This window comes from Marmota marmota, unplaced genomic scaffold (assembly GCF_001458135.2).
Source record: "Marmota marmota marmota unplaced genomic scaffold, marMar, whole genome shotgun sequence".
In the NCBI taxonomy this organism is placed as follows: Eukaryota; Metazoa; Chordata; class Mammalia; order Rodentia; family Sciuridae; genus Marmota; species Marmota marmota.
Window position 1 is genome coordinate 12,721,950 of NW_026000019.1, and position 21,525 is coordinate 12,743,474.

Consider the following 21,525-nt stretch of genomic DNA (forward strand, 5'->3'; position numbering starts at 1 on the left):
CCCCAGGCCGAGGCGCCGACAACTCCTGGAGGCCGGTGGGTGGGCGGAGGGAGGCCAGAAGGGCGCGGGCGCCCTGGGCGTGGAGTGGCGGAGGGGGCCGGGACGCCATGTCCATGGAGGACCCCTTCTTTGTGGTGAAAGGGTGAGTGTTGGCGGGGGCTCCACTGGAGAACGTGGTGGCGGTGGAGGTGCTGGCCACCCGTGCCTCCCCGGTGTTCTTGCTGTAGGGAGAGGGGAGATAAGTTGAGGCTGGAGAGGGGACAGGGAAGGGTAGCCTTGAAGGCCATGACCAAGCGTCCAGAGACATCCCCTTCCCGTCCTACCTGGATTGTGGAACCCGGGTCCCCAACCAAGCACCCAGGGGGTCCCCTTTGGGGCTGTGTGCGGCGGTGTAACTTATTTGGGGATCGAGAGATTGTGGAGCTCTGCAGGTGTGGAAAGAGGACTGGGGACTGTCGTCGAGCCCCGATCCAGCTTCGAAGGAGGGAAAACAGCATCTGGGCAGGAAAAGGGAAATGGCCCTCCCGAGCTTTGTAGTTCGCGTGGACGGAGGTGAGCTCCATTGTCCATTGAGTTTGGAGCGCTCGCCCGCAGACCGGCGAGACCACAACGTGCCCAGAGGCGTCTGAGCACGTTTGCAGGGAGCCCGGCGGGGGCGGGTGTTGATCGGGGAGGCTGGGGAGCATTGCACCGGAAGACGGCTCAGTTCAGTGGGGGAGTTTTCACTGAGTAATGTGAGGGGAGGAAAGCAGTCCTGCAGACTCGGTGCTGATGTTGGAAGGAAAACAAAATGACACCAGCCAAACTAAACTTTCCTCAGCTTTCTATGAGCAACCGGGATTTTCCCACAGTGCTAAAGGAAATGAGTGTTTCATTTTAACTCCTTGGTTTTGTCCAGACCATTTGACAGGTTTCCCCCACCTCTTATTCTGCTTTACGGGATTGAACAGCCTTATTTTTCCCTGGGAGCTGTCCTGACTCCATCTTTGATTGTAGGGTTGTTTGGAGATAGAAACTTCAGTTGCACTTGGTTGTAACAACTTTGTAGCCATTAAACAAATTCAAGAAAGATCGGTTCTCGTGTCTTATTTCTAATAACTCTTCAGCTTTGTGTTTTGAATGGCAAACAAACCTAAAAACCTTGACAGCTGCAAAGTTGTTACAATCCAAGAAGAGGATTACTAATAACCATAAAGTGTCCCTCGTTTTCAACTAGTTGCTACTAGCTTCCTATATCTGTACTGGTAAAATCTGACCAATTAAGCTGTATGCTGTCAAATATGTTTTGTATTTAAGGATTCCCCCAAAATTTCAGTGGTACTATAGATGAAATACTTTATTATTCATGATACAGTAAAATATATTCCAACTATTTCTTAACATTTCACTAAAACATATTTTTCCCCCCTTCACCTTACTTTAATTTAGATGGGAAAATGGCAAGATGTAGATTTACTAGCAATATATAGTTCCCTCCCTGGGAAGTGTTATTTATTAGAACTGGTTTGGGGATTAAGTTTTAAAATTTAAAGATGAGTGTTGAAAGTTCTTAATGCTTAGGATGCAAAGGTTATCTTTGGCGGTAGAGATTGAGATTGAAGACAATCAGAATTTTTGTTTTTTGACTTTGCAATTTGTGAAAACCCTAATTGCACTGTCATCTTGACAGTTTCCTAATAGTATCCAATATAGTCGATCAATGCTTATTAGACATCACTGCTTTAGTGGAACACAGGCTTGGTTTTTTGGTTGACATTTATATCATCTTAAAATGCCTGAAGGAAAAGAGATTCTCACTATTTTCTGTTGTGGGAAGGTAAAGTCAGTCACAAGGTTGTCTCCAGATGTTTGTGTGATGGCATATTTGGGGAGCCCTGTGCTGCTTCTGTTTAGTAAATGTATTGAAATGCTTTACACAATGTGGAGATATTAATGATATCTAAATTATGGTCCTTGGACTAGGAGCTTCTAGTCTAATCTGAGAAACAGATCACCCCAAAATTAGGTAAAAATGACAGGTGGTAAATGATTAAGGAAGTAGTGAATACTACAGATGATAAACATCCCAAGAATTCAGAGAAAGGCAGCTCCTTAGGAATGGTTATGATGGGAGGCACTTTTGGAATTGTAGTAGGACTTGAGTTAGGTTTTGAAGGTGGGCAGAATTTAGGTAACTCAGGCTTGTTTTTCTTACTGGACACTCATGAAAGGGTTTATTATTGGTCTTCCTGCTTCGAGTCTCTTTCCTCTGCCTTTGGATTTTTTAAAAATTTTTATTTTATTTTTTGTACCAAGGATGAACCCAGGGGTGCTCAACCACTGAACCACATCCCCAGCCTGTTTTTGTTTTGAGCTAAGTTGCTGAGACTGGCTTTGAATTTGTGATCCTCCTGCTTCAGCCTCCTGAGCCAGTGGGATTACAGGCTTGTGCCACTGTGCTGAGCCCCTTGGATCTATTTGGTCAGTCTTGTCTAGTAGAAATATAATGCAAGCTATGCGTCGTTTTACATTTTCCAGTAGCTACATTAAAGAGTAAAAAGAAGGGGCTGGGGCCATAGCTCAGTGGCAGAGCGCTTGCCTAACACTTGTGAGGCACTGGGTTCGATCCTCAGTACCACATAAAAATAAACAAATAAAATAAAGGCATGCTGTTCAACTACAACTACAAAAAAAAAAAAAAAAAGAAGAAGAAGAAGAAGAAGCAGTGTGTTTGTAATCCTAGCCCCTCAGGAGCCTGACACACAAGGATTGTTTAATTCCTGCCCAATTCGGGCAGGAATTTTTAAGGGAAAAAAAAAAAAAAGTAAAAAGAAACAGGTGAAATTAATGTTAATATCTTCTTTAATATTTTCAAAATATTATTTCAACATATGATTAGTATAAGATTATTAATTAAATACTTTTTATACTCTCTTTGAAATCTGTCATGTTACTGTACATTTACATCTCATTTCAGTTTGGATGTTAAATTTTCATCAGAAATACTTGATCTGGCCTGGCATGGTGGCATATGCCTGTAATTCCAACAGTGCAGGAGGCTGAGGCCGGAGGATCACAAGTTCAAAGTCAGCCTCAGGAACTTTAGCAAGGCCCTAAGTAACTTAGAGGAAACTCTGTCTCTAAATAAAAAGTAAAAAAGGGCTAGGGATGTGGTTCAGTGGTTAAGTGCCCCTGGCTTCAATCCCTGGTACCAAACAAACAAACCCCAAAAAACTTGATCTGTATTTAGCGTTCATTAGTTACAGTTGAAAAGGTAAATTCGTATTCCCTAATTGTTCCAAACATACACCGTAGTTTTCTACCAACTGAATTTCATGTCAGTTTTTAAATTTAAATGGATTAGAATTAAATTTTAGTTCCTCAGTCTCGCCAGCTACTTTTTAATCAGTCATTATTTTGTGGCTTCAGTGTTGGACAGCACAAAGTAGCCTTTCTCAGCCCAAGCAGCCACACCCTACTTAATGTCATTTAGTGGCAGCCTGTTGCCTACAGAAGAATGTGCAGTGACTTTCCTGAAGCCACCTCTTCTCCAGCCTCCACTCCTTCTGTCTGCTCTCAGTCTTGGTGTTCCAGCAGTGCCTGGCTCCGTTCAGTGACTGTGCCTGCCATGCTGGGTGCTCTTACTCCATACGCACCCACTGCCTGATTCACCCACTCAGCTTTCAGGATTCAGCGTATCTCCACTGCCTCCAGGAAGGGCTTCCCTTGGCACCCGCGATACATTGCACCTCTCTTTGGCTGTCTTTCATTATTAGACTGTGAGTTCTGAGCATTGGGACTGTTTGCTTTTCCTGTATTTCCAGCCTGGCACCTTGACTGTATAGTGTTGAGTGTGTACTCTTTGTCTGTAGTGGTGGTGAAGGAGTAGTGCTTCATGGGTGGGGACACCGCCAGCAGAGGCCATGAGGGGTGGCCCAGTGCAGTATGCATTTTTGGGGGGAAAAGTAAGAATAATATCTAAGGTTTAAAGGCTGCATCTCTGGGCCAGGCATTGTGTGCGAAAGAAGCACTTTGTGTGGGTTTTCACTTTGTTAGGGTACTCGCACCGTTTTAGAGAGGAGGAGCTGGCTGAGAAAGCATACTGGGGTTAGCTTGTTGGCCCTGGGTCACACAGCCAAGTGGACCTAGGAGTCACATATGAGTAGCCCAATTCCACTCAAACTGTTAATAACTTCACAGTACAGTTAGAATAGGGCCAAGCTATGTTGTCCTGAGGAGAACCTCATCTTGAGGCCAGTAGAGATTTTTGGAGCAGGGAAATGACATGAAATTAGGGTTTTAAGAATATAAAATTGGGAAAATGGAAAAGGAGATAACTGTTGTAATTTAAATGTGCAGCGATTAGCGCCTGAGTGTTTAAAGCTCCTTTTGAGAGGTTTTGACGTTTTCATTGCCTTGTTCAGAGCAAAATCTCAAAACAGGGATTGGTGTGTGTGTGTGTGTGTGTATGTGTGTGTATGTGTATGGTGTCTGGAAATCTAGCTTAGGGCCTCACACATGCCAGGCATGTACCCTACTATTGAGCTCCATTCTTAAGTCAGTATTAAGAATGATATGGGTACTACTACTATTATCATTTCATAATGGGGAAAGTTACACTTAGTAAAAAAAAAAAATAACTTCTTCAAGTTTATAAGCGTTTAAGTAGAAAGGCCAGGATTGTGTGTGTGTGTGTGTGTATTACTAATAGTTTAGAAATTGGGATTATACATTATATATCACTTCATGATCTTTTCATTTGTATTTCTTTATATCCTTAGACAATCTTGGAGGGGACTTTTAACTACTGTGTTATATTTTGACATAAATATAATTTATCTCTTAGTATGGACATTTTTGCTTCTAATTTTTCATTATTAACAATTAATATGGTGGTGATCCATTTGTTATAGGTCTTTATTGCTGCTTCTGATTATTTTCATAATCTATTTTCCTAGAGTATAATTGCTCATTCAGAGGGTATACAGAACAAAACTTTAGATGCATATCACCAAATTGCCATCTGAAATACACCCTCCCTTCCCCCTCATACTGTTAAAGGGGACTATTTCCCTTAATTCTTTGCCAGTGCAAGGGTTCTCATTTTTTTTAATATTTATGTACGTGGACACAATACCCTTATTTTATTTTTATGTGGTGCTAAGGATTGAACCCAGTGCCTCACACATGCTAGGCAAGCACTCTACCTCTGAGCCACAACCCCAGCCCCAGATTCTCATTTTTAGTAAATCTGTACTTAAGAATTTCTTTTTAAAGAAACTGATGAGTGAAAAATACCATATTTGAATTTTGTTTTCATCTTTATGTTCACTAAGAATCCTTATGTTCAGTAAGAACTGTTCAGTGTTTGATGAGTTTTTGGTCTTGTAACTTTTTAACATTTAGCCTTTGAGAATTTGCAATTTCTAATAACAAGCCACTAAGAAAAACCACATAATTGAGCTTGTTCAGATACAAGAGTTAAGCCACGAGTTGCTTCACAATGGGGATACATTCTGAGAAATGGCTCACTGTTGTGCAGACATCATAGATGTACTTCAGTAAACCAAGGTGTCTGTGACATCACCAGGCCATGATTGCAGGACCACTGTCACATGTGCCATCTGTTCTTAATCCAGAGTATCGTATGGGTACATTACTGTGTGTTATGCCCAGTGAGTCTGTCCTTTTGGTAAAAGGCACCGATGTGGGCTGGGGTGGTGACTCAGTAGTAGAGCTTGCCTTGCAAGTGTGAGGCACTGGGTTTGATTCTCAGCACCGCATATAAATAAATAAATAAAATATGGGTGTTGTTCATCTACAACTAGAAATGTTAAAAAAGAAAGAAAAATCACGGTTGTGTGGCTCCTTGACATTTTGCTGCTTTGGGGGTTTTGTGTTCCTGACAAGGACAGTTTTATTTCTGGGTTCTTAGCTGTGGACTGGTGTTGAAATAATGATGTAAATAAGCAGTTAAGCAAGATGGTGTATGTTGTATTGTCTCTCTTTTCTGAATATCTTGCTTTCCTAATGCTGAATTATAAGCCACATGAGGGCAAGCATCATGCATTTCATTCACTGTTAAGAAAACTTGTATTGACAGTATTGGTCTAGTAGAATCAGATGTTTTAATGTAGAAACAGCTTTTCAGGCACTTACTATAGTAAGTAATCCAGTTTGGAGAACACTGGGCCAGGATACGTGAAAGATATATTGTGTACAAGATTCTGGAATAGTTGAAAAAAGGAAAGGCCCACACTGGGAATGTTGGGGAAAGATACTTTAATAAAGGAATTAGGCCTCAAACTGGGCCTTAAAGGGAGTGTCTGCTTTTCATTTGCTTTCTCCTTGGCTGGGGAAGCATCTGAGCAGGCCAGAGCCACAGTGAGCCAGGAGGGGATGGGAGGAAGACCTAGCAGCTGACTCAGAGTCCCAGGCTTTCGCAGCTCTGCCCTGCTGGAGGCAGGTGTTTGGCTTACAGGCTCCTTTCAAGGACTCAGACCCAGATCCTCTGATTCCACAAAGAAAATAGATTTGTCTGGAGGCTTTGCAAAATGGGATTAAATAGGTCTTAATAGTGGAATGTGTCTCACACTCAGGGTCAGAAGAACTTGAGGCAAGCAGCCAAGCTGTCTGAGCCCCAGCTCTCTTATTTGTTCAGTGAGTCCAGACTAGATTATCTTGAAAGTTCCTTCCAGATCTAAAAATCTAGTGATTGAACTCAAGTGGAGGTTGTGCAAGATGAGAAGTGGAAGGAGGAGGCAAAGCAGCTTTGGTCTAGATGAGTTTTGAGACTTGGGAAATGGTACTGGTAGAAAGGGAAGTAAGTAGGTTTCCCTCTTGTTTTTAATTTTGGCTTTGTTTGCGTGTTTAAGTACCTGATTTTTTTGTAGGCAGGCTGTGATTAGTTTGATTTAAGACAAATAGAATGTTCCTAATGGAATGGAAATACAGGAATTAATCCTGGGTGAGGGGTTAGGGTTAGAAATGTGGTCCGGTAGTCATCAGCCTAAAGGAAGTGCTTTGAACCTGTGAGTGCTGATGAGCATCAGGGCCAAGCCTCAGGACACTGCGACTTGGAGTTTAATTCCAGCATCATCATAAATTGCCTGCTGGCGTGGAGAGTACGGGACGCCCAGCAAGGTTTCTTGGTTTGAGGCTTCTAGTTCTTAAAAAGGAATTCATATTTACAGAATTGAGAAATTTTATATTCTTTAAAATGAGATGTCTTTATAGATACCTTTTAACTCTTTGTTTTTCATTATCATAGATAATACTAAATACTTAAAAATAAGCCAACTATTTTACATATAGGATACCATCCTCATTTTCTTCCAAATTGACCAGAAACTTTAATGAAGAGTAAAGATAGTAGATTTACATCTTACTTAATTCTCTCTGATTTTATCTTATATAGAATTTATCGTTAGTACTGAAAGTCTGTAGGCTGACATGAGAGGAACAGTTGATAGGACTGCCTAGCCCATGAACTAGATGTGGACCTCCTTGGTGGGTGCACTGATTTACTCTGTCCAAGTCCACTAGCTCTTCTTTAATGTTCAGCCTTTCAGCTCTCATAAGTACCCTATAGACCTAAATATTATAAGATGCTTTTCTTTATTTTTATGAGTGCTTTGATTTTTCCGGTGTTTGAAATGTCAGAGGGAAGAGGATGTATGCAAATTCTGTTGTAAAGCCATAGACAACAGACACCCTGATCAGCTAGAACACATTTTTGTGCTGTTTGTTCCAGAAGAATTGGTGGAGAAGTTGTGGGAGGATCAAAGCAGTTCTCTTAGTTTGGAAGCAGTGAGATTATAATGATTGTGCATGAGAAACCATGAGATTCTAAAATGATTCTCTTTGGTTTTTAATGCGGTAGTGTTAGAATATAACATTTAAATGGTGGGTACTGGCCCATGGGGAGGATAGTTCTTAAAATCTTGCAACGATATCTAACCTAAAAGCATGTAGATAGAGCACTTACTAGGCTCATCTCACACTCCAAATAAGAAAAATGCTAATCTGTTATGTAACATTTCTTAATCCAGGAAAATAGATATATTTAAAACTAATAATATTTGGAAATCTTCTCATGAAATCTTTGGTTTAAAAATGTCTCAGACTAAAATAGTTAACCTCTACAACACAAGCCGTCAAGAGAGTCCTTCCTCCCCCACTTCCCACCCCAAGAGAAGAAAGCCTGTACAAGGACTTTTTCATCTGAATATAAATTACTGTCACCCACATGGAAGCGTGTGGGGATATTAGTGACCCTTTAGTTTATTGGCAGGATTGCATCTTTGTGTGACTTTTAAGTGTAATCTTTTCAGAGAAAAATTAAATGTGTCCCTCTCAAACAACTTGGAATTGTAGCTGCTTAAATAATGGCTATTTTATTCTGAGCATCAGCTGAGAACATAATACAGAGCTTGTGTGATTCAACTTTGGTATTTGCGTCTGAAGAGCCTCCTTCTGTGGGAATGGTGGTTGCCGAGGGTGGCCTTTGGTGCTCCATGCTAACTTCAGACACCCGGGAACTTCTTCATGCCACACGTTGTTTGTGACTTTTCCTTTCCCTTCATCTTGATTACAGAGAGGTACAGAAAGCAGTCAACACTGCCCAGGGATTGTTTCAGAGATGGACAGAGCTTCTGCAGGACCCCTCTGCAGCAACCAGGGAAGAGATCGACTGGACCACCAACGAGCTGAGAAACAACCTCCGGAGCATAGAGTGGGATCTGGAGGACCTTGACGAGACCATCAATATCCTTTTCTGTGGTGTCTGTGCTGTTGGCAGTGAACCGACAAACGGGCAGGTTTTTATCCAGATGTCTCAAGTACCTCGATGAGACGTTTCCTGTTATAATTGTTGATGTGCCTCTTATTTGTAGTATGACACATTTAAAATAATTGCCCGGTCAGCCAAGTAAGCAGCCCTATTCTACAGCACATGACAAATTCCGCAATATAAAGGCAGCATAGTGCAGTGGTTGTGACTTTTGGACCGTGGAGTGAGACGCGAGTGTTCAGGCTGTGGCTCTACCAGTGTAAAAGTGGAAACAGTTTTTTCTTTCTACTTTCACAGTCAGTAAAATATTTCTGTCATCACACAGATGGGAGTTTTTCCCAGCACCCTGAGCCAGAAGACACCAGCAGGGTTACTGCACTTCACTTCAGCTCCGACACTGTTTACCTGCAGACTGCATCAGATCCCACAGATCCAGAGTTCTGCCCCCAAGACTGTCCCTGCTTCAGGTGCCACTCACAAGCCCCAGGTTCTGACCTGTGCTCCCGATCCCCACTTCCACAGAGGTTCAGTTAATTTTCCAGAGCGGATCACAGAACTCAGGAAACACTTTATGCTCACCCATTTATTATAAAGGATATTTAAAAATACATAGATGAATAGTGAGGTGGAAGAAATTTGTAGGGTGAAGTATATAGAGGCACTGCCCTCTAGGAATCTCCACACGTCCAGCTACCTGGAAGCTCCCAGACCCTGGCCATACGGAGTTTGCAGAAGCTTCATTACATATGATTGATTACATCATTGATCATTGGTGATCAACTCAATCTTTAGCTCTTTTCCACTTCCCAGAGGTGGTGGGGGAAGGCGCTGAAAGTTCCTACCCTCTGATCAGTTTGTTCCCTGGTGACCAGCCCTCTTCCCAAGGTTATCTAGGAGCTCCCAGGTATCAGTCACCTCATTAACATACACAATGACCTTTATTACTCCAGAGATTCCAAGGGTTTTAGGAGCTGTATACCAGGAGCAGAGACCAGTATACACTTATTATATTACAGTATCACAAGCACTTACTAACAGTGGCTTGGGCACTTTGGGCATGTTGTAAAACTTCTCAGTGCTTCAGTTTTCTCTTCAGTAGAAAGGATAACAGGAGTACTGAACTCATAGGATTGTCAAGAAGGTTACCCATGAAAAGAGCTTAGAATGGGGCCTGGCACATAGTAAGCATCTAGACAGTATTGGTGGTTGGTCTGGAGGTGTAGGTCAGTGGTAAGAGTTCTTGCTTAGCATGCAGGAACCTGGGTTGAGTCCCCAGTATTGTAAAAAAGAGTATTAGTCGTTCCTGTTACAGAGAGGTGTATACAGACTAGTGTTATTAAAAGAAAATCTTCTTGTAGATTTCTTCCTATTTAAGAAATGATGTTAAAATGCCACTGTCCATTGGAGAGTTATCTTGTACCATGAAATTGAGTTTAGTAAAAGCAGAACTAGTTATACTAATTTAATGCTATTGATGTTTATTAAGTCCACTGATCTGGCTGACAACCTAGAGAACTGGTGAAGCTGAATTATGTGGCTTTTTAAAATTGGAAATCCTGTTTATGAAAACTTTAGATAGAAGATCTGCCAGTTGCATTTCTGAGTTTTAAGCAAGATTAAAAACATCAAGGAAACCAGCTTTTGTAAAAAAATCACTCACTAGTTAGCACAGGTTTATGTGTAGTTAAAATGTTCAGTGCATGATTTCTGTAATAATGACCCTGGATACCATTTAAATTATTAAAAGTCAAATACGGGGGCTGGGGTTATGGCTCAGTGGTACAGTGCTCGCCTCGCATGAGCAAGGCCCTGGGTTCAATCCTCAGCACCACATAAAAATAAATAAAAGTCATTGTGTACAACTATAAAAAAAAAAAAAAAAGTCGAGTGTGTTCCCTAAAATAAAATGGGAGGGGACAGAATCAAAACCATAGATATAGGGAGATACTTCTTTCCTTGAGACCGAAGGAAAGGATAAAAGATTGAGGGAGATAAATTGTGAGATAAAGAGGACAAGTTTTGAAAGATTTTCATCATTCATTCAGCAAACTTTTATTTTGGCAGGTGCTGAGGATTGAATCCGGGTCCCTAGGCAAGTGCTGTACTACTGAGCTCCATCCCCACTCAGCTCAGGAAACATTTCTTGAGTATGCTATGGACCAGGCATTTTATTGGTTACTGAGATTGGATTAATAAGTAAGCCAGTATACCAGCCCTCATGGAACTTAAGAGTGCCAGTGAAACAGATATTAATCAAATAACAGCACAAATACATAACGGCAGGCTATGAGAAAGAAGTACCGAGCTATCCCAGTGTCTGACCTTATGCAGTTGTACCAGGCTGGAGGGCAAGGAGTCAAGGGCAGCTTCCCTGAAGGCTTGATCCTGCTAAATTAAGAGGGTGGTTTAGAATCTTGGCATAAGGGGAAGTGGTTTGGAATGGCAAATTGAGAAAGGCTTGTAAAAGCTGTCATGGGAAAAGAAATCAGAAGTCAAAAAAGGAGGGGCAAAAGTGTTGGTAAGCAACAAGAAGATTCTGCCCGATGCCCACCAGCAGCCATGCTGGGCACTGTGGGGAGTGGGCATCTCTGGGCCTCGACCTGGGACCCTGGGGTGATATTCCAGGGTCCCAAGGGCAGAGAAGAAGGCTTTGGGGGTCACACAAGACCACGGCATGGAGGACACAGTGGCAGTGGGAAGAGGTGGACAGAGACAGGCTGGCTGGGAGCAAGGCCCAGCTGTGGTCAAGATGGCCATGGATTTTCAGTGAGCCCAATTAGCAGAGATTGATCTGGCAGGTCATCCTGGAGCAGAAGGGCATTTGTGTAGCTGTAGGCAGAGAAAGTTTGAAAATGCTTAGCATCAAGGTGACTATTTACAGAAGGCTTGGGCTGGGTTTTATTGCTTGTATGTGAGGGATTCTGTGGTTTAACAAAATGTTGTTTGTTAGGTTTTCGATGGTGAAATGGCTTTACCTTAACTTTTTGACCCACGCATAGTTGAAGCAAATCCTAGAAAATTCAACCTTGATGCTACCGAGTTGAGTATAAGAAAAGCCTTCATTACAAGTACTCGGCAAGTTGTCAGGGTAAGGAGTATGTTCTTACCGTTGCTATCTTTGTAAGAAACAGCTAAACTGTAGAAATGTTTCCATTAATTGTAAACTAACGTTGACTCTGGACTACTTTTTAGTATGACTTAAATGCCAGTTTCCCACATATAGCGTCTTTGAATAAAGAAAAAATTCTGTTTTTAATATTGTCATGGTTATTAGAGCAAAAATGAAACAATAAGCTGCTGGCTTTGAAAAGATTAGTAGTGTGATCCTACAGTCTGCACCTTTAATTTTTCCTTTCTATTTCTTTGTACATTCTTTCTGGACAAAAGGAAGGATTACTTTTGCACAAGCCGTTTGGTTTCTTGCCTGAACAGTATTGGCTTGCATTGCTCAAGAGTGGTTCTTCCTGGGTTTGAGTGGCATCCTCTCCCACTGTCCGAATTACTTCTGGAACTCTTGGAACCCATGTTATTGACATTACCTTACACACTGCTTGACAGTCTTCCCAGAGCTATCCAGGGCAAGCAAGTGTCTCAACATGTAAAAAGAACCAGTCAAGTGGTCAAATCTTTATCCCCAAATTATTAAGAATAATACCCATTATTAAAGAATCAATAAGAGAATGTGGTTTAAGTCTTGCATCATTAAGATATGTTTTGTATCTTGAAACTCTATGGCTAAGCCATTTGATTAGCATAACTAGATGTAAGAGAACCAGCTGTCTTTAACATATGTACTAGAAAGCAGCTTCCTTGAATAAAAAGACTTGGGATCAGACCAGTGCTAACATATGGCAAGAACCTGGTACACGTTTGCCAAGGACTCTCTGCCACGTGATTTCCTCTTCATGTTATCAAATGGGAGGTTATCACTGAACTTTGGATATTGTTTTTTGTTTTATTCAGTAGTTGTCTTTCTGTATACTTAAACCTAAATTGCTTGTAAACAAGTCCATATTTTCAAAGGGGCAGAAGTGTGTCTGGACTTCAGGTGCCTCCTTTAGAGAATGAAGGTTTGGATTAGACACTCCTAATTTCTAGCCAGTTTGAAATAATATTCTGATAAGGAAGCCCTGTTGTTAAGTGACATATCTTTTTATACAGTTCCTCAGTTTTTAAAAATAAATTCAGCATTCTTTTCTTTCTTTTTGTCTTTCTTCTTTTCTGTTTTCCATGGACCACAGCTGTAATATTAAATGGTGCCTTGCAATGAAGTGTATGATCTTTACTTGGATATTATATTTTTATTTCTGAGATATATTACTGTGAATTTTGAAAATTGGAATTCATTGGTACATATTTTGAAAGTTAAGGTAGTTGGTATAATTGGAAGTAGAATCCAAAGTTCATTTTCTAATATTCAAAGTTTTTTAAAAGTATAATCTTAGTCTTATAAATCACATCAGTACTTCAAAATGTTGCTGTCCGGGAGGGGGGATAGTAGAGGATAGGAAAGGTAGCAGAACATGACAGTCACTAGTATGGCAATATGTAAATCAATGGATGTGTAATTGATGTGATTCTGCAATCTGTATATGGGCTAAAAATGGGAGTTCATAACCCACGTGAAGCAAAGTGTGAAAGATGATATATCAAGAACTATGTAATGTTTTGAACAACCAATAATAAAAAAATAAAATAAAATAAAATAAAAAAAACAAAATGTTGCTGTCCTTCTGGAGTTGAGATCTAAACCACCCTCAACTATGTGATCTAACTGACTGCTTTAGGTTTTTAATGGTTCTTGTTTTAATTTATTAAATTTAAAATTTAATTTTAATTTTGGAGAAGCTGTTAGTTTGGATTCTCCCCCCTCCCCCGGGGATTGAACCCAGGAGCATTTTGCCTCTGAGCTATATCCCAGCCTTAAAAAAAAAAAACCAGAAAATTTATCCTGTGGAAGGCTCTCACTGAATTGTCCAGGTTGGCCTTGAGTTTGCATTCCTCTTTTGTCAGCCTCCCGAGCAGCTGAGATTACAGCTGCCTGCCACAGTGCCTGGATGAGGTGTCAGTATTTGCCAGTGGTGGGGTAACAGTACCTAACTGAGCTTCTGCTGATTTGATTTTAAAGTCAATATTTGATTTTGAAAATCTGTAGGAAAAGGAAGCAGCAACAGTGCTAATGGGAGTAAAAACAAAAACAAGAAACACACTCAGCTAAACAGTGTTTGTTTAAAAAGTCTTGTTGCAAATGTTCTTCCACACGTCATTTAAGATTGTGAAGTTTTTTAAAAAATATTTATTCTTAAGTTTTAGGTGGACACAATATCTTTATTTTACATTTATGTGGTGCTGAGGATTGAACCCAGTGCCTCATGCATGCTTGGCAAGCACTCTACCCCTGACCCCAGCCTATTGTGAAGTCTTTATTAAATTTTGGTGGCAGCTTTTACTGAAGAAAATAAAGTACTTGGGCTGGGGCTGTAGTTTAGTGATAGAGTACTTGCCTAGCATATGCAAAGGCCCTGGGTTCACTCCCCAGCGCCACACAAAAAATAGAAATAAAAAAGAAGAAAGCAAAATATTCTAGTTTTATGTAAATAGGCTTTATATATTTGATATAATCATTTTTTATTTGTGGAGTCATCTATATATCAGAGATTTCACATGTGAAATTTTTGTATTTTGAAAATATATTCCAGAATTGACTCCAGTTTAGTAGTGAATTTTGCAGTATATGGCAGAACAATAATGAATAAGTGGTCAGGGAATCTAAGTTCTAGGTTAAGTTGTGACGTTAATAAATTTTAAACAGAGTAAATCAGTCAGTCTCTTTGGATCTCAGTTTTAATAATGAAATGAGCCTCACTAATTTCTCCAACTTTAACTTTCAAAGGGACTCAGATTGCCCTGCTCTTTCCACCTCCCTCCCAAAAATCTATTCCAACCCAAGAAATATTTAGTTTACAGTTGTAAGTCAAGAAGAAGTGACAATGGTTAATCAGAAAGCGTAAGATGTCTGTGTGCACATGATGTTGGGACGGGAAGCCCAGGAGTGGGGAGCACTGGGCTCATGTGGCCTCTGGTTCCGCTTGGAAGACAGCGTGGAGGGAAGCAGGAACATGATCAGGACATTTATTGTTCGTTTGGCAAATGAACCATATTTTATTGGGACTAACTGCTTTTTGACTGCTGGTTCTAACTTCATGTGTTAGGAAGAAGATGAGTAATTATGTTTTTGGCATGATAGGTTGTTACAAAATGTTGAAAACTGTTTAGTAACATAGCTGAGAATTCCACATCCCAGTGCGAAGGTGATCCGTAATGTGGTATCTGGCGACTCTAACCTACATAGATAAAGTGCTGTCCTTAAAACTTAGCCCTTTACCGGCAGCCGTGGCCACACACACACACACACACACACACACACACACACAAACACAAACACAATCACAGTTTTTTTATTAAGCAGAAAACTTTAGAATTGCACCTTTAAAATATGTATTTCATTAAAGTAATGCATGTTCATTAAAGAATTAGAACAATTTTGCAAGAGGATAAAATAGAAAAAGAAACTGAAATGTGAAATGATAACTAACAGCACGTCAGTCACTTTCCTCAGTGCCTACTGGCAGTGTTTCTCGTAGTTGTGACCTTATTATTCAGTGTTAAGCATTTTCATTTCTAGTAGCCACATGAAAAAGGAAAAGAAACAAGTAAATTAAGTATATTTTACTTAACCTATTATCAAGAAGGTTATTATTTGAACATGTAATCAATCTTAAGAAACATTAATGAGAGATTGAAGTCTTTTAAACTTTTTATACCAAGACTGCTTAATCTGGCATGTATCTTACACTTAAGCACATGTCAATTCAGATGTGAGATTTTCATTGGAAGAACTTCATCTGTAGAGAGCATCTATAAAATTTACAGTGAGAGTCACAAACCCAGTTTTTTCCAAACATGAATAGAAGTTTTCCAGTAACTGAATTTAAGTTCTAGTTAATTAAAATAAATTCATTTTAATTTCTCCATTTTACTGACTCCATTTCAGGGCTCAGTGGCTGCAGATTTAGATAACCCCTTTTCATGGTTGTTTCCTTTTACATGATAGTATTTACTTGAGTGTTTACTAGATTTTTGACCACTGTTATTAATCATTCTTCATGTCTTTATTAATTCCCACAGTGATTGTATAAAATGATATTATTCCATAAATGGAAAAGAAAGAGAGAAATTGAGAAATTTGCCCAATTTAGCACAGCTATTATCTTTATTTAAAAATTAATTTGTTATAATAGAATGCATTTTGACATATAGTATACAAATGGAGCACGATTTCAATTTCCTTGGCTGTACATGGTTCAGTCACTCCACTAGTGTAATCATCCATGTATACAGGGTAATAATGTGTGTCTTTCTACTGTTCTTCCCGTCCCCACAACCCCACCCCTCCCCTGACTCCCTTCTACACAAACCAAAGTTCCTTTATTCTTCCCTATCCCCAAACCCCACTATGGACCAGCATCCACTTATCAGAGAACACATTTGGCTCTTGGTTTTAGGCTTATTTCACTTAGCATGATATTCTCTGCATTACCAGTTTTTGAACCTAAGTTTTTGGCATGAAAGACCCTGCTGCTAACCTCTTCTCTAATCTGGTTCTGTTATGATTTATTTAACTGTTGACCCACCAGTAGATACTTTAGTTGTTAATCTTTAGCGGTTGCAAACCATACTTCAGTAACTATCTCTGTGAGCATAACCTATATATTTGTTTAAGTAGTAAGGAATTCAATGAGGAGACACATTTTAAATATTGGTTAGTATTTCCTTGGTATCTACAGTAAGACTTCATAGGAGGGGGATGAACCTCGGGCCTTGTGCATGCTGAGCAAGCACTGAGCTACACTCCCAATTCAGAAGACTTTATTTATTTATTTTGAGTTACTGGGGATTGAATCCAGGGGTACTTTACCACTGAGCCACATCCCTAGCCCTTTTTATTTCTATTTTGAGACAGGGTCTCACTGAGTTCCTAAGGCTGGCTTCAAGTTTGTGATCCTCCTGCCTCAGCCTCCTGAGCGGCTGGGATTACCGGCCACCATGCCTAGCTTCATTTTTCCTTTTTTGGGGCCGGGATATTGGGGCACTCAGGGGCACTCGACCCCTGAGCCACATTCCAAGCCCTAGTTTGTATTGTATTCAGAGACAGGGTCTCACAAAGTTACTTATGCCTTGCTTTTGCTGAGGCTGGCTTTGGATTCGTGATCCTCCTGCGTCAGCCTCCTGAGCTACTGGGATTACAGGCATGTGCCCCTGCCCCCAGCTTCCATATTTCGCCAACACTAAGTATTACTAGGCTTTTTCTTCTTTCCTTGTGGAATTAGGGAACGTATCTCTGGTTGCCCTTAGATTAAAAGTGGTTAGAGTCTTTTCTCATGTTTGGTCATTTGTGTGCTATCTCGTTCCAGGACTCTTCATAAGCATACTGTCTAGTATATAATACTATATAGTATAAGTTGCTGTTCCCTTATTTGGATATGCTTCTTAGTTCTAGCTCTATATTATAAATAACATAGCATCACACGTTTTTGCACGTCTCTTTTGGTATATATTTGATGTTATTTCCTTAAAGTAAGTTGCTGTTAGTGGAATTTGTGAGTCAAGGCAGTGACTGTTTTGGGGCTCTTCAAATGAAGTGAAAATTTTTATTTTTAAAGAGTTGGTCCAGTTTACCGTCATTGTTTGGGAGCAGTATGTTTTAAAAAGACATTTTAATTAAAATATAACAGGAAAAGTTCAGGTACCTACGTGTACAGCGTGGTGAATTTGTTGAGCAGTACCCAGAGTGTCTCAGGGCTGCCAGCACCCCGGCAGCTGCCTGGTGCTCCAGTACCGTCGCCACTTCCCCTTGCATCCTGACCTCTGACAGCAAGAGTACATTCCATATGCGGCGTTCAGAGGCTCAGATACTACTTTTTACACACACATTTTTTTTAGAAAGTTATGGTACAATGCATTGGGCACATTTTTTAAAGCTTGTATTATCTCCCTATGAACTTCTCAGGTATTTTTTAAATAGTTATTAATGTATAGTAAATGAATGGAATTTTTTGTTTGGATACCAGAATGTTATCTTAAACTGTTCATTTAATTGATAAATCGAGAGGGTATCCAGGAGATACTAGTTTGTCTGATCATCTCACTTTGAGGCATCTAGCTTTTGTGTAGACCACAGGGGCCAGTTTAGACCTCACCATGAAGAGTCTGACTTGGTAGGTCTGGGTGGGGCCTTAGAGAACTGCATTTTTAACAGCACCTGAGGTGTCTGACTCAGGGAAGTCACCATGCAGCTCCATGGAAACAGAACGGGGCCTCATTTGTGTCATTCACTGCTGTATGCCTGGCGTGTATCAGAGGCATGCATATTTGAGAATGAATGAGTATGAGCTTTGAAAGTTGAAAGAAGGCAATTTTACCATAGTAGGAATCATAAAAGCCATGGTACCATCTCATCTACCATTCATTTACTGTGGGTCATGGAAGAAGTTTCCATCAAAATCAAATACCTTACTGAGTGCAGTGGCTCACGCTTGTAATCCCAGTGGCTCAGGAGGCTGAGATAGGAGGATCTCGAGTTCAAAGCCAGCCTCAGCAAAAGTGAGGTGCTAAGCAACTCAGTGAGACCCTGTCTCTAAATAAAATACAAAATAGGGCTGGGGATGTGACTCAGTGGCCGAGTGCCTCTGAGTTCAATCCCCAGTACCAAAAAAAAAAAAAAAAAAAAAAAAATCAATACCTTAACATGTGCATGTATAAAAATAATCTACTTGCCAACAGAAAGTATAATGTATCATGACAGCCTTTTTTAAAGAAAATTGTAGTCATCCTATTTTAAATCATTTTATTGTATATCAGGTAATGGTTAAGTATGAAAAGCAAAATGGTTTATATTTAATAAAGTATTTTGCTCCAGATTTAATAATACCTTTATTTTTCTTTCCATACAAAATTACTTTTGATGCCACTGTGGAAACTCATTCTGGTTAGAAATAGTCTGTACTTCCTTTTAACTCAGAAATAAGTGAGCTGGGTAAGTGAGCATGCCTGCAGTCCCAGCGGCAGAGGCACTGAGGCAGGAGGTCTGCAAGTTTGAGGTCAGCCTCAGCAACCTAGCATGACTATGCCTCAACCTAAGGGGGGTGGGGAGGCGGCTCAGTGGTGAATGCCCCTGCATTCAGTCCCCGGGACCAAAAAAAGAAAGAAAAGGAATGTGAATATGAAAATGTTCTGTGTTTGAAAACAATAAATATTGTTCGTGATTTTTTATGTTTTTTTAAAAGGATGCTAGTCCTTGAGCACAGGTGTTTGTGTGCCTCAGGGACACCATTCACTGGCTTGCAGCTTTTCAGAGTTGCACATGTCTTTCTAGATCTGGGTCTCCTCAACCTGAAAGTGGTGATAACACCTGTTTCACAGGGTTGTTGAGAAAATTCAGTGAGAGCTGTTTCTGGCCTGTTGTAGGAACCCAGTAAAAGTTAGTTCCCTTCCTCTTTGCTCCTGTTTAAGTTTATTTTTCAGGTTACCTCTTTTTAAGGGAATGACTCTTTATTTCCTTTACTGTTGAGGCTAAAAATAAAAGGTTTTTGTTAAAAAAAACAAAACAAAACAAAACATAATAATGAACTATATGTATTTTGCTAAAGATATTTTTCATTCACTTTTTGTTCTTCTCTTTGTCTCATTAGGACATGAAGGATCAGATGTCAACTTCATCTGTGCAGGCGTTAGCTGAAAGGAAAAATAGGCAGGTGAGAAGACATCAAAATCTAAGTGTCAAAGAAAATACATGATTAGACATAGGAGTTTTAAATGCGGACAGTCTCTATATCACATAACAAAGAGCAAGACCCTGGAGTGACACGGAGAGATTTCGGGGAAGTCTAGTGTATCAGTCTGTATTCTGTTACTATAACAAATGTCTGAGATGATCAGCTCATAAAGAGAAAAGGTCTGTTCTGTCTCACAGTTTTGGAATTTGAGTCTATGATCATTGACCCCCTTGGTTTTGGGCCTGTGGTGAGGCAGCCATGGTGGCAGCATGCCATGTCTGTTCATCTCATGGTTAGGACATGAAAGAGGAAGGGGGTGGGGTTCCACTATCCTCTTCAAGGGCATTTCCTCAATGACCAGAAGACCTGCCACTAGGTTCCACCTCTTAAAGGTTCTGCCACTTCCCAGCAGTGCCAGGGGCCTGGGGACCATGGGTTTAACACATGGTCTAACCATGGCATCCAGTCAGCTGCTCCAACATGGCTGTTGGCTTCCCACCTCCAGCTCCACTCCTCTCCTCTCCTCTGCTTATCCGCCTTCAGCACTCTCCGCAGACCTCTTTATTCAGGGGTTTATTCTGCACCTGTTGAACACACCCTATGCCAGGCTTCCTCTAAGGACCTCAGTTACTTGTTCTCTTTCTTTCTGCTGGACCCCAAGCTCCTTGAGATGAAAATTGTTGTTTTGATTTTTTATCTCTAGCTGCTACTACCTGCCTACCCATAGAACTCACTGGACACTTAATGATTGAAATTTAATGCAAAGACGTTTGAAGAACTTTAAATGTGTGTTAAGTTAAATATCTCTTTAAGTGGTGATAAGAAATTACTCATGGTGTATGAAAGAAACTCATTTCCAATTGTTAAAATATGATCCTTTTAAAAATATACAGTCATCACCTAGAACTTAAATTCACATTTGATTTACATTCCTTTGGTGGATAGAATGTTCCTTAACCTGTTGGTAAGCTGGTAGATGATTTTTATTGACAAATTGTTTTTATAAATTCTGTGAATATCTGTTTTGCTTTAGGAGTAAGAAAGATTTCATGGAAAATCACAAGGTTGTTCAGAGTGATATTATTTGCTTTATTTTCAGAGTCCAGAAAGTTACCAGTAATCCATTTAGAAGCCTTGTAGCTTGGGATTACCTCACTGTTATTACTAATTAGGAATTGGTAGTTTATAACATAAATCTCTATATCTAGTAGGTGTTTGCTGAGACCCTTAATTTTGAAAACGAGTATCACCTGACCTCCTGTTTGAAGTCTTGTTTGTTTGGGGGGTTTTAATTTGTTTTTATCTACCTCCCTTTTTTTCCTTCTTTCTTCTTCTTCTTCTTTTTTTTTTTTTAATAGTACAGGCAGGAAAAGTCATTAGCTAGCTCATTCCACCTGGCTCTAACTCTAGAAAGAAGCTAATAAATGACCACAGCTGGCTAGTTTGGGAATTCCCTTGTCATTTGCACATGAGCATATAGGAAAGTAAATGACGATACCTGAGTAGTCGTGACAGTGAGGTAGGTAACGCCTGTCCTCTGTTACTTTTAACGTGTGTATTCTCTGGGTAGTTTAGGTGAAGTAATGTGAATGAAGTGAGAATTCATGCATTCCTTTCCAAGCACGACTTGGAGTCTTGTTTTAGTCTGAGTGACAGGTCACAGGGCCTCCTATTTTCGAGGAACAGCGGGGCCAGGGTTCTCCAGGCATCATGTGGGCAGTCGGTCTTTGTGCCAGGTACCAGGTGCCGTGCCACTCGCAGCCTCACCAGCACTGCCTCCACCTCTCTGCAAGCTCATCGCTCAGTGCTGCGGCCTCCTCCTCCTCCTTTCCCACTGAATGAGACTCCCGGGGATGAGACTGATGACCTCTAAGCTATTTCACGATAAAACCTACATGACTCTGAACAACATGATGTATG

General features: G+C 40.4%; 1 protein-coding gene across 2 annotated transcripts in view; it reads left to right on the plus strand.

Moving 5' to 3' along the window:
• Positions 1 to 6: 6 nt before the first annotated feature.
• Stx6 (syntaxin 6) overlaps positions 7 to 21,525 on the plus strand; it is a 42,631-nt gene continuing 21,112 nt past the window's right edge. For both annotated transcript variants that reach the window (XM_048809899.1, XM_015491739.2), the window contains exons 1-4: positions 7 to 142; positions 8,576 to 8,745; positions 11,764 to 11,858; positions 19,522 to 19,584. In XM_048809899.1, the coding sequence (XP_048665856.1) occupies positions 108 to 142; positions 8,576 to 8,745; positions 11,764 to 11,858; positions 19,522 to 19,584 (363 nt within the window). In that variant the 5' untranslated portion in view covers positions 7 to 107. The remainder of the gene's footprint in view (positions 143 to 8,575; positions 8,746 to 11,763; positions 11,859 to 19,521; positions 19,585 to 21,525) is intronic.